This window comes from Hemitrygon akajei, chromosome 5 (assembly GCF_048418815.1).
Source record: "Hemitrygon akajei chromosome 5, sHemAka1.3, whole genome shotgun sequence".
Classification (NCBI taxonomy): Eukaryota; Metazoa; Chordata; class Chondrichthyes; order Myliobatiformes; family Dasyatidae; genus Hemitrygon; species Hemitrygon akajei.
Genome location: NC_133128.1, coordinates 147,380,603 through 147,393,427, shown reverse-complemented (window position 1 = coordinate 147,393,427; position 12,825 = coordinate 147,380,603). Strand labels below are relative to the sequence as shown.

Sequence of the window (12,825 nt, the reverse complement as noted above, 5' to 3'; positions counted from 1 at the left end):
CTTGGTTGCCAGTGTGAAATGTGTTCAACGTATCAGATGCTGGCGGTGGTCACTGGATACGTTCTGTTCCATTGACATCAGTATGTGAAAATAGTATGAATGGCAGCTGATATCTTCACTTGTAGTGAGTCATAAGGGCCAAGCATGAATTGCTCCTGATTCATTACCCTCTGAGCCCATTTCTTTCAGCCTCTTTCTAGCTAAATGGTTTTGAGTCTGTCAGGGGATATCTTATATTTTAAAATCTTAGATGATATCACTAATATTGGCCAACTCCGAAGAAATAATTTTATGAACTAAGAAAGCAATATTAAAAATGTACTTTTGAACTTTTCTCACTCACTTCCATAATATGCAGCTTGCAATGAAATGCTGTAGAGGTACATCCAGGGATGAACATGCTCACTAGACATTCAGGAACTGCTATAACAGCCAGATTTTGGAGGAGAATTCATAAGTAAAGCAGGCTGGATAACAATGGGTAATGCTGAAATTTTCTTTGTAACATTGTGACTTGGTTTGGACTTTTAGTTATATTTATGTATGATCATCTTGTATATTTGTGTTTATATCCTGCAGCTATGAGGCAAGATATTGTCTTCCTAATTGATGGCACCATTGAAATGGGCAAAGCATTTCCTCTCATCCGTCAATTTCTTGTTAAAGTAATTAAGGAACTTGACATTGGACCTGACAAAGACCAAGTTGCCGTGGTACAGTACAGTTCTGATGCAAAAACTGAATTTGCATTCAATACGTATTCGAGCAAGGATGAAGTTTTGGGCGCAACAACGCAGATTCGACGTAAGACAGGGCGAGTCCTCAACACTGGTGCTGCACTAGAATATGTCTCAAGAAATATCTTTACCATGTCTGCTGGCAGCAGGCAAGATGCTCAGCAGATTCTGGTACTTATTACTGCCGGGAGGTCCATGGATGATATTAACCCAGCAGTAGACAGAATAAAGCAAGCTCATATTGTCCCCATTGCAATCGGAGCTAAGGATGTAGATCCAACAGAGCTACGGCGGATTGCAAATTCCCCTGATTTTCTCATCGTATTAAAAACCTTTCACACCATATCAACTTTCAAGCAGCGGTTGATATCAATGATGAAATCAGTTTCAGTTTAACCATTTCAAGGTAAGGATTTTTAACAAGGTGTAACCATTATTTAGGAGAACAAAGACTTCCTAAGTCAAGTCACCGTTAGGTGCAGGCTTACTAAAAAGACACAATGATACATGGTGAATTTCAGAGGGAAGGCTAATATACGTATAGCACAGAAGAAGAAGATTCAATAATATGAATGTTGACAATAGGATATTTTTAGTTGAAACTATAACCTTCAGTTGTAATCTAGGCCAGGGTTTATAGACAAAGGCAATGGTAAAATTAGAATAAGAAGCAAAGCTAATGCAAAAATAAAACTTTGCTGAATAATTGGATAAAGATGGAAATGCTTCTACAGGAACAGGAATCTAAAGCTAAACAAAGGTTTGGATAGAAATGGGACTTAGTTACGCCATATTGAAAGGTCAGGGAAGAGATTAGGTTTGAGAAAAATAGCATTAAAATAAGACCCCAATGCTACATTTCACAAACAAGAGAAAATCTGCAGATAGGTGCTGGAATTCCAAGCAAAGCACACAAAATATCTACATTTTTCACTTTTATTTTAGCAATTCAAAGGATTCCACTATAATTTTTTTTTAGTCATTATCATTCAACATGTGATGAAAGAGACACAAGTTATAATCTGCCACTGTCATTGGTTGCCACTTTATAAAGATTAGATTATATCAAACCCTATAATGGTTGTCCAGTTGACTGTTTCATTTTAATAAATATACATAACTGGGTGAATGTGTGAACATTTACATTCAAAACAAAATTTGCACATAGTGGAGTAAGATGAAAGCCATTTATGGATGGCGCTTAAGATGTCAAGAATCAGCAAAATGCCGAGAGTCTCTACAGCAGAGTAAATGAACTGCTTAGGAGGTTAGTTCAATGTCGTCCAACGTGTTTTTAAAAATTATTTATGTGGTGTTGGTATGGCTGCAAGTAGATCACGTCTTCTCAAGTGGCCTAAAAGGCGATTGCAAACTACATTAAAAAGCTCCAGTTCATGTATTAAAGGTCCATTCACAGGCTTTTTTGATCAGTAACTTGAGTAGTTTGACCCTGCACAGCTGAGTGAAGAGGGATTTCATTCCAAGTCAAGAAGGTCTATGACTTGGAAGGATGATTGTTGCATTTTTGCCCTTCTGTGTGGAAATGGTGGCTTTCCATTGTATCCAATGATGACAGGAAACTTGTGCGGGAGATTTTTTTCCAGTAGAAAAACTGTTTCATTCTCTCGACCTCAGAAGTCTAGGTCCAGCGATATGAGTGGTTGTCACAACTGAGGTTTCCCTTGGTTGCAGTGGATGACCATGACTTCCCTGCTTCATCAGGCACTTTGCTCTCCATGGAGCATTGCAGATCCACCTTCTTGTCTGTTGGATCTTACTGCAGATTATTTTTTCTTCCCTGAAGAACATTGTCTACTCCCCAGTCTTTAGGGATCTCAACGATAGCTAGAGGGAATACAAAGACCTCATTTAAAGCTCCAGCAATCATCTTCCTTGTATCTCCATCAGACCCTGGGGATTTATGCACTTCAATAATCTTCAAGAGACTCAATAACATCTCCACCTTGATCTCTATTATTCTAGCATATTAGAATACCCCACACTGATCTTACTACTCATCCTCTGAGTCTTTTTCCTTGTCTAATACTTTGCCAGCTTTAAAGGATCCATAATGGGAGCTAACTTTTTCATGTTTGGTTGTAAATATTTTTAAGTTCCAACTGAAGAATGACATTGGAACTGTACTTCATCTCACAGTCCTGAGTATAAAGTGAGTAGGGCAGGGGGATAAGCACTCAGAGTTATGGTGCACCTGTGCTGATGGTGAATGTCATTTACATAGACTTTAGTTAAGCATTTGACAAAGTCCATCATGACAAGCTGATCAGGAATTTTAACATACATAGTTTCAGAGTGAAATGGTAGCCTTGATTCAGAATTGGCTTGCCGATAGAAAATAGAGGGAAGTGATGGTAATACTATATTATTCTGGATGAGGTCAGTGACCAGTGATGTTTTACAGGGATCAGTGCTGGGTCCTTTGCTTGTAATAAATTTAAGTGATTTCAACAAAAATATAGGTAGACTGGTTAGTAAGGCCGTTGGTTAATGATATAGAAACAGTGAAGCAGTTCATACATCTGTGGATGGAAAAAGGGCAGATAGAGTTTAATCTGGGAAAGTGTGAGGTGTTGCATTTTGGGAGAGCAAATTTAAGGGGAAAGTATACAGATAATGACAGGACCCTTAATAACAATGATGTACCGAAGGATCTTGTGGTCCAATTCCTTACCTTCCTGCCAATGGCAATGCAAATAGATAGTGCGCTAAAGAAGGCATAAGGCATGGTTGCCTTTATTGCCATGGGCATAGAATACAGGAGTCAGTTCCATAAAACTTTGGAGTAAGGCCACATGTGGAATATTGCATGTAATTCTGGTCACCTTATTACAGGAAGAATGTGAAGTTTTGGCGAGGGTGCAGAAGAGGATGCTATCTGGATTAGAGTGTATTAGCTATAAAGAGAGGTTGGAAACACTTGGATTTTTTTTTCTGGCATATCAAGGGCTGAGAGTAGACATGACAGAAGGCTACAAACTTATGAGAGGAACAGATATGATTGACAGCCAGAATCCAGGGTAGAAATGTCGAATACTGGGAGGCATAGATTTAAGATGAGTGGGGGAAAGTTTAAAGGGGAAGTGTGAGGCAAGGTTTTGTTACACAGAGGGTGGTGGGTGCCTATAACATGCTGTCAGGAGTGATCGTGATAACAGATAGGAGAGTGACGTTTGTGAAGCTTTTAGACAGGCACACAAATATACAGGGAAAGGAAAAGTATTTGTCCTGTGCTGGAGGAATGGATTAGTTTAAGTTGTCAAATGCTTGACACAGACATTGTGGACCAAAGGACTTGTTCCTGTGGAATACTGTTATATGCTCTACATTCTCTGAATAAAGTCTTTCACAGGACGATTCAGAAAAAGCAGCAGCTGATTTTCTTGATGATCCTTCAGTCTTCACGATGGCTGTGCACTTGCCTTCCAAGAGGCCTTATAAACGAGCAAACCCACAAAGTGTTGTTTTATCCGATCTGTCATGCTGATTAGCACATTAACATTGCCATCTCATCTCTCTGGAGGCAAGAGCCAGCATGCTGAGGTTAAATGCAGAACTGATGAGACCTGCAAGACTACCACATGCAGTACTTTTTAAAGTCTGCCTGCTTCCAATTCCACACACTGACACAAATTAAAATTCTTCCTTTATGACATAAAGCTGGTATTTGTACCTTGAGTGATTTCTGATTCACTTGTTATCATGGCCGGAGTCACCGACACATTATCTTTAAGGAAAAAAATACCAAAGCTTCAACGGATATGGTAATCACCTGAGAACGTGCAGCCCATTTATTATGGCTCCTTGTAGACCTGTCAAGGGGAAAACTGAGTCATAAGAAATTCCTTTTTTTCTAAATCTGGAAATTAAGAAAGGAGTGCAGTTCACCAGCAATAAATCCTTTGTCTTATGTAATGCTGCACGTGTATTGAACACGAGAGCTTTTGTGAAATTCAGTATTGTAAAGCATTATTATATTAATTGCTAATATTCCAGTTCTAAATTTCTTTAAACCAAGTATTAAATACCTTTATTTACTGGTTTAATAAGAGAGCAGTTCTTTCCTAATTTACAATCAAAGTTGCCTAAATTTTTCCCCATGAATATGACTCACCAGAAATAATTGCATTTTTTGTTTTTTTTAAAACAACTTGAGTCTTTAATAATTTTGATCAGCTTATTAAAATACGTAACAATCTCAGGACTGTGATAAGGTAGAGCAGTGTAGGGGTTTGTTAGTTCTATCTAGTGGACCCCTCTTGCGCTACCCAAAAACAATTCTTCAATGGGCTTAATTATGTAATGTGAAAAACTCCATCCATTAGGGTGTACGTGCAGATTAGGTAGTATGTTGCCAGACTGCAGTGATATCCTAGACAAATATGCATGCTGTCTCTTAATAAGATTAAAGAAAATACACTCTACTTTAGGTTGGAACAGTCATATATGGAACATAGAACAGTACAGCACAGAAACAAGCTCTTTGGCACATGTCTTTGCTGCTGATGATACCAAATTAAACTAGTCCCATCTTCCTGCACTGTCTTAATGCCTCCTAAACATTGCTTTCATATCTGTTTCCATCACTTCCCCTGTCCGACAATCTAGGCACCTACTATTCTCTGCATCAAAAACAAATTGCCTCCCTCTTAGAATAACCCTATGCCCTCTAGCATTTGACATCTAACCTATCTGTGCCTCTCACAATTTTATACACTTCTTTGGGTCACTCCTCAGCCTCCAAGGGCCTAGGGAAAACATTCTAAGTTTCTACAACCTCTCCTTATGGAAAATACTCTCTAATTCAGGTAACATCCTGCTCTCTTGTGCACCCTCTCCAAAGTCACCACATCCTTCCTATAAAATGCAGACAGACTGCACACAATACTCCAGATTAAAAAGCTGCATCACAACTTGACAAACCTTATACTTAATATAAGATGAATGAAGAAAAGTATATTCTTTGCCTTCTATACCACCCTATACAATTATGTCGCCATTTTCAGGGAGCTATGGACTTGCATCCTAAGATACCTCCTCACATTAATGTTCACATCAATGCCATTTACTGTACACTTTACACATGACCTTCCAAAGTGCAACACCTCACACTTGCCCAGATTGAACTCCATCTGCCACTTCTCCTCACGTATTTTCAGCTGATCTCTACTCTGCTTTATCTTTTGACAGCTTATCTCACCGCCTACAACTCAGCAAGTTATTTCTGTCAAATGTCTATGCATACAACATCTATTGTCCTGGCCTCTAGTAATCTTTATCACCTCCTTAAAAAATTTCTGTCAAATTTGCAAGACAAGGGCATGATGACGATTGTTTTCTTTGGCAACTATGGGTGTTTTCATCTTTCTGAATAGAATGCTCAATCTTAAGAGCTGATCCTTGACAGAAATGGAGAAGGGAAGCATGGTAGTATGCGCACTAAATACTCATTTCCATTTTCAATTGTCTGGCGGGCTTCTCAATTACTTGTGGGTGAAGGGGGAGTCAATATCATTTGTTTTATAGCATTTGTCCTTTTTTGATGATAATGTGATATTGTTTTGTCCTTGCACGTGGAACCCCTTTATAGAAGGCTTTTGTAACCCTTCTTAATGTAATAAAAGATAGTAGGTGTGGATGTGGAGATAAGCAGGGAAAGGGTGAGTGCAGACAAGGGCTCAGAAGATTTGTGTGGAAGTAGGACATATCAAACAGATCAGTCCCATCAACAGCTGAAGAACTACTTTGCTCTTTCTATGGGTTTTGTCCTATTTAAGTGACTATCTTTCTTTTAAGTGCTTATCCATGGCTGTTCAGAATTGGAATGAGTTCAAAAGGCGTCTCCCTTTTCTTAAAAGGGCCTCAAGCAGACTGAAGAGATTTATTTCTTTAAGAATTTGATTATGCTTAAATCGTGATGCATTGCCAAGTCTAAAGAAAAGAAGCTATAAAGTGAACCAGAACCTGAGCCAAAATAACTGATGAGTTTAAAATGCATATAGAAAAAGTGTACAAATTCAGCTAATATCTATGACAAGATCTGAAACAAAGGAAGTCCACATAAATATTTAGGAAGATGAAAAGCTTGTTTGGTCAGTTAACATTCCCTAACTGACCCTGTAAACATATCTCACAGTCCCTTCTCTCTCTGGAATTATACTTAACTGTCTCCATCCCAAACTTATTCATTCTCCTATTTTATCTCTTTTGGTCAAATTCAGCACTTCCACTGAGGTGAAATAATTTCTGGTTGACAAGGTGGTGAAAGCAGAGTAATAGTAATAGATGATTGGCTACAAAATGCCAACATGAGCTATATCATCTAGAATTAAAAGAACCATTAATCACTCTGTTGGTAACCATGAACCTACTAGAATGTTATCAAATATCTTTCTGCCTCACTAATACTTCTCATTGAAGAAAGATAGCTGTCCTTACCCAGTTCTGGGACAATTAGGGCAATGCAATAAAATGTCAGCATTGACTATATATTTTCATCCTGTGAATAGATGTAACATAATGTCAGATAAATGCTGGCCAAATGTTCAATATTGATCAGGGAAAAGGAGGAATGCATCAAATAGTCAACTGGGAATCCCTGAGGTAGCATAGGAGATGCCGGAGTGCACTTAACAAGAAAATCAAAAGCATCAAAGCGAGATAGCTTTCAGACACAAGATAAAGGCGAATGCAAAGAGATTTTATATTGAGAAAAGGGAAGAGAAAAGGGCCCTTCAAGTATGACAGTGACTTCTATGTGTTGAATCACAGGAGCTGGCGGAGATCCTCAGTGAATAATACTTTCCTATTTTTATCATGGAGAAAGACATGAAGATGTTTGAACTTGGGATAGTTGATGGGGATAATCTGCAGTGCAGCAGAGGCTGTGCAGGCCATTTAGAACACATGAAGGTAGATAAATCTCTGAGGCCTAATAAAATATATCCAAGCACACCGGGGAAATCAAGGGAAAGGAATTGCAGGAGCCCGAGCTCAGATATCTGCACCATCATTAGCCACGGGTAACATTTCAGTGGACTGCAACATGGCTAATATTTTGCCCTTATTTAAGGAGGACTGCAAAGAAAAATACTGGGAACAATAGCCCATATGAGCAGGATTAGGCCATTCTGTCCATTAAGTCTACTCTGCCATTCCATCATGGCTGATTTATTCTCTGTCTCACCCCCATCCTCCTGCCTTCTCCTCGTAATCTTTGATGTCCTTATTAATTAAGATCCTATCAACCTCCTACTTAAATATACCTAATGACTTAGCCTCCACAGCCACCTGCAGCAATGAATTCCATAGACTCATCACCATCTGGCTAAAGAAATGTTCCTTCATCTCTGTTCTGAATGGATGTGCCTCTATTCTGAGGCTGTACCCTCTGGTCATAGACTGCCCCATTAGTCAGCATATCTGTGATAGGCAAGTTACTGGAGAGGATTCTGAGGGATAATACATTTGGAAAGACACAGTTTGATCAGGGATAGTCAGCATGTCCTTGTGAATGGGAGATCTTGCCTCATGGACTTGATCTAGTTTTGTGAAGAGGTAATCAAGATGGTCGGTGAGAAAAAGGCAATACACGTAGTTTATATGGACTTTAGTAAGGCCTTTGATAAATTTCTGCATGGTAGGCTGCTGTGAGAAGTTAAATCATATGGAATCTAGGTAAAGCTAAAGGGTGATATTGAAAGTCCGCAGAGGAGTTGGCTGAAAGATCGCAAACTGAGATTGAATCAAATAAGTATGACATATTTGACATGGTCCGGATTGGGTTCCCTTTAAATTTACCTTGTTTCTGTTGACTCCTTGTTTCCCTTTAATTCCCTGTTTTCCCGTGTCCCTTGGGCTTGGTGGTTAAAGGCAATTTATTCTTGACTGAACCAGCAGTTTATAAGTCTCCGGCTTCAGCCGTTCGGCGCGAGAGCCTTATGGAGCGTTAACGAAGTCACCAAAGCTAGTGAGAACCAAAGTCATCTAGCCGGAGCCGGCTAAATCTCTTGCCGAAGCAAGCCAAGTCTCCTCCCAAAGCACGTGCCAGCAAGCCTCCTTCCCTTGCCAGAGCGGGTCAGTCAAAGTTAAACCGCCGGCGTGTCAAGAGCTCACTGCAGCTTGGAGCAAACTTGTGCCCAGTTATAGTACTGTCTATTGTTGTGTGGTCTCCGAATCCATGTCCTGTGTCTAAAAGGGGTCCCAGCCCTGTACCCTAGAAGGGTCCTGACCCTGTGTCAAGAAGAGTCCCGACTCCGTCCTGTGTCTGAGGAGGATTCCCGGCTCAGTGTTTTATGTCCTGTGTCTGAGACTGTCCCACGAAGAAGAAGAATCCCAGCTCCATGCCCTGTGTCTAAGGAGGAGTCCCGGCTCAGTGTTCGATGTCCTGTGTTTGTGTATCAAGTCCTGGCTCCTAGGTTCAAGTACCAAGTCCTGGCTCCAAGGTGCGTGTTTGTGTCCTGCATTTGGGTCCTCCCCCAGCACCCTTGCCCCCACATTGTGACAGTGTTACACTTCGGGAAGATAATTGAGGGTAGGGCTTTCACAGAGAACAGCACGGTCTGAGGTGTGTTGTAGAAGAGAGGGACCTGTAGTACAAGTACATGGTTCAGACAGACAGACAGACATACTTTATTGATCCTGAAGGAAATTGGGTTTCGTTACAGTTGCACCAACCAAGAATAGTGTAGAAATATAGCAATATAAAACCATAAATAATTAAATAATAGTAAGTAAATTATGCCAAGTGGAAATAAGTCTAGGACCAGCCTATTGGCTCAGGGCATCTGACACTCTGAGGGAGGAGTTGTAAAGTTTGATGGCCACAGGCAGAAATGACTTCCTATGACACTCAGTGTTACATCTTGGTGGAATGAGTCTCTGGCTGAATGTACTCCTGTGCCTAACCAGTACATTATGGAGTGGATGGGAGACATTGTGCAAGATGGCATGCAATTTGGACAGCATCCTCTTTTCAGACACCACCATCAGAGAGTCCAGTTCCACCCTCACAACATCACTGGCCATATGAATGAGTTTGTTGATTCTGTTGGTGTCTGCTACCCTCAGCCTGCTGCCCCAGCACACAACAACAAACATGATAGCACTGGCCACCACAGACTCGTAGAACATCCTCAGCTTAAAGGTGTGTTGGCATGTTGGCATTCATCATTCAGGGTGTCAAGTATATATGTTGCAGTTGTACAAAATATTGTAGAGGCCACATTTGGAGTGGTGTGTTCAGTTTTGTTCACCCTGCTATAGGTAAGATGCAATTATGTTGGAAATAGAGCAGAAAAGATTTGTGAGGATGCTGCATTGACTTAAGGCACTGAGTTATTGAGAGAGGTTTGGCAGTTAGGACTTCGTTTATTGGAGCATATGAGAATGAGAAATTATTTAATAGAATTGTATAAATTCATGTGTACATAGATGGGGTGGATGCCCTCTATTTCTTAATTACCCTAAGCAGGGGAAGGTATAGGTTTAAGGTGAGAGGGGGAGAGATTTAAATGGACATGAGGAGCAACTTTTTCATTTAGTGGTAATTGATACCTATGGAATGAACTGCCAGAAGAAGTGGTTGATGCAAGTACTTTCAGAATTCCTAAAATATACTTGGATAGGAAAGGTTTAGAGGGATACAGGCCAATTGCAGGCAAATGGGATGAGCTGTGATGGGTATATTGACTGGCATGAACTTGATGGGCCAAATGGCCTGTTTCCATTCTGTATTGCTCTCTGATAGTTAAAGCTTTTGCTTAATAATCTTATGATTATTTTTGATTGTATTTACATCACAAGGTTAAATGGTATCTGCTGGTGTGAAACTTAAATGCTCGGATCAATGTAAGGTTTAGTGTTTCTTTCATCTCCAAATTGATAGGCTGGTCTCACTCTACTCCCACTTCTTTCTGGAGTGGTCAACAACCTGACCAATTTGCAGTTAAGCTACAATTTCTGAGCTGCAAGTTTAAAGAGATACCAATGAAAGAAATCATTGTTCTCTGAATAACATAATTATTCATCCTATTAAGTTCAATAAAAGGCAATTCTGACAATATTCAGCAAGTCAGGCAGTGTCTGTGGAGACTCAGACAGTGTAAGTACTGATTAATGGTCTTTTCTCAGAATTTCTTGAGCTGACTGGCCTTAAAAATGAATAAATCGTGCTTTGCATACAAGATTGCCATACACAGGAGCCTCTAGTTTTGATAGGAGGATAACAACTGACATGATAACTCTTTTTCTCCACCCAGATGCTGCCTGGCCTGTTGAGTACTTCCAGCATTTTCTGATTATCTTTTAATTTAAAAATTGTAAAGCAGAAGTATTTTGCTTCTGGTAAATGGTATGCTATTTATTTTGCTCTTAATAATGTGTGGTGTGTAGGGCAATGAGATTTAGAAAAAAAGGCATACAGCATGCAGGGAGGGCAAACTTTTGTTTCTTTCTGAATAATACGGAAGTTTTCATGTGAGCCTGTTATAACTTAATCACCATTCCTCAAAGCAGATGCTGGAAGTCATGAGCAAAATGCACAGACACAGAAACACACACACACACACACAATGCTGGAGGAACACAGCAGGTCAGGCAGCATCTATGGAGAGGAATAAACAGTCAGTATTACAGGCCAAGACCTGAGTTCTGATAAAGGGTCTCAGCCAAAATGGTGGCTGTTTATTCCCTTCCATAGAAGCTGCCTGACCTGCTGAGCTCCTCCAACATTTTGTGTGTGTTGAATTTAGTGCACGTGAATTTGATTTACAACGATCCTGATTTGTTATGAGGTTTACACACACAATGTTTATTCTTTTGTTGCCCACAGATCATCTCACTGAGTTGCAGAGAGTCCTGCTTCTGAATTATACTACGCCATTCAGGCTGCGTTCCCTACATTAAGCTGCAGAAACAATTAAAAAAGAATTGCTTGAATGAACCACTTCATGATGAGAAGAAAATGAAAGCCAGCTATCTTTGGAAGCCACAATTTTAACAACAATCTCTTCTTTATTATTGTGATCTCAGACTTAAATTGCATCTAAACATCTGGCTTATTTTATAAAATTACTTGCAATGTTTAGTCAACAAACTTACTGGGTAAACAGAACATTGGTACAGTCTAAGGAACTAGGTGATGCTCAATTACAAGTTCATTCTGAAATAAAAACAAAATGCTGCAAAGATTCAGCAGGTCAGGCGGCATCAACAGAGAAAGAAACAGAGTTAACACTCAGCAGGTCAGAGAGTGACCCTGGACTGAAATGTTAACTCTTTCCACAATTGCAGCCTGAACTGCTGAGCATTTACTGCTTGTATTCCAGTTTACTGACATCAGGAGATGTTTCTATTTTCACTGATATTATTTGCCCACATTAGAACATTTCTGGTTGAAATTAAAAGCATTAGAAATAAATTGGGACATGACTGCGCACTAAACTATGGAGGATTTTCAGTTCTGTTCCCTGTTTTATTTGGATCATGATACACACTATATACCAAAGCTGCTTCTCATCATGTTCGGTAATTTCAAATCCAATTTCTCTTTGCTGCTACCTGCTCGATTAATGATCAGAATTGCTTTTTCTTCTGGTGACCTCTTTCTGGCCATTGTGCTGGTTTCAATTCCATTGAATTGGACGGCGGCACCCTTCAAACTTATCTGGGTTTATATCCTCAATACATTGTCATAGACTTGTAAAGTAACAAATAAATTTTAATTTTAAAACACAATGGTTCGTTGTCTTACTAGCTGCAGTCTCTTTACATTCTAAATAAAGAGATCTAATACTTTGGGGAATGAAAAGCTGAGTATAAGAGAGTGAAACCCCAGTATTTAAATAATAGATAAACAAGTCCCAGAAATCAGGTGGTGTTATAAGGGGTTTCTTTGGTCTGACATAACAATGTTAAGCAACCCCACAGACTGATGGGCTAATGGACTAATGCAAAACTTAACTCACACAAGTGCAACGTGATGCGTTTTGGGAAGTAAAATCAGAGAAGGACATGCACGGTGAATGGGAGGGCCCTGAAGAATGTTAAACAGAGAGAGCTCGAGGTACAA

The 12,825-nt window shown here is 39.8% G+C and overlaps 1 protein-coding gene across 2 annotated transcripts in view; it reads left to right on the top strand.

Moving 5' to 3' along the window:
* The window catches only part of LOC140728285 (uncharacterized), a 142,331-nt gene extending 129,840 nt beyond the window's left edge, over nt 1-12,491 (top strand). For both annotated transcript variants that reach the window (XM_073046786.1, XM_073046785.1), the window contains 2 exons: nt 580-1,143; nt 11,587-12,491. In XM_073046786.1, coding sequence (XP_072902887.1) covers nt 580-1,133 — 554 coding nt within the window. In that variant the 3' untranslated portion in view covers nt 1,134-1,143; nt 11,587-12,491. The remainder of the gene's footprint in view (nt 1-579; nt 1,144-11,586) is intronic.
* Nucleotides 12,492-12,825: the final 334 nt, after the last annotated feature.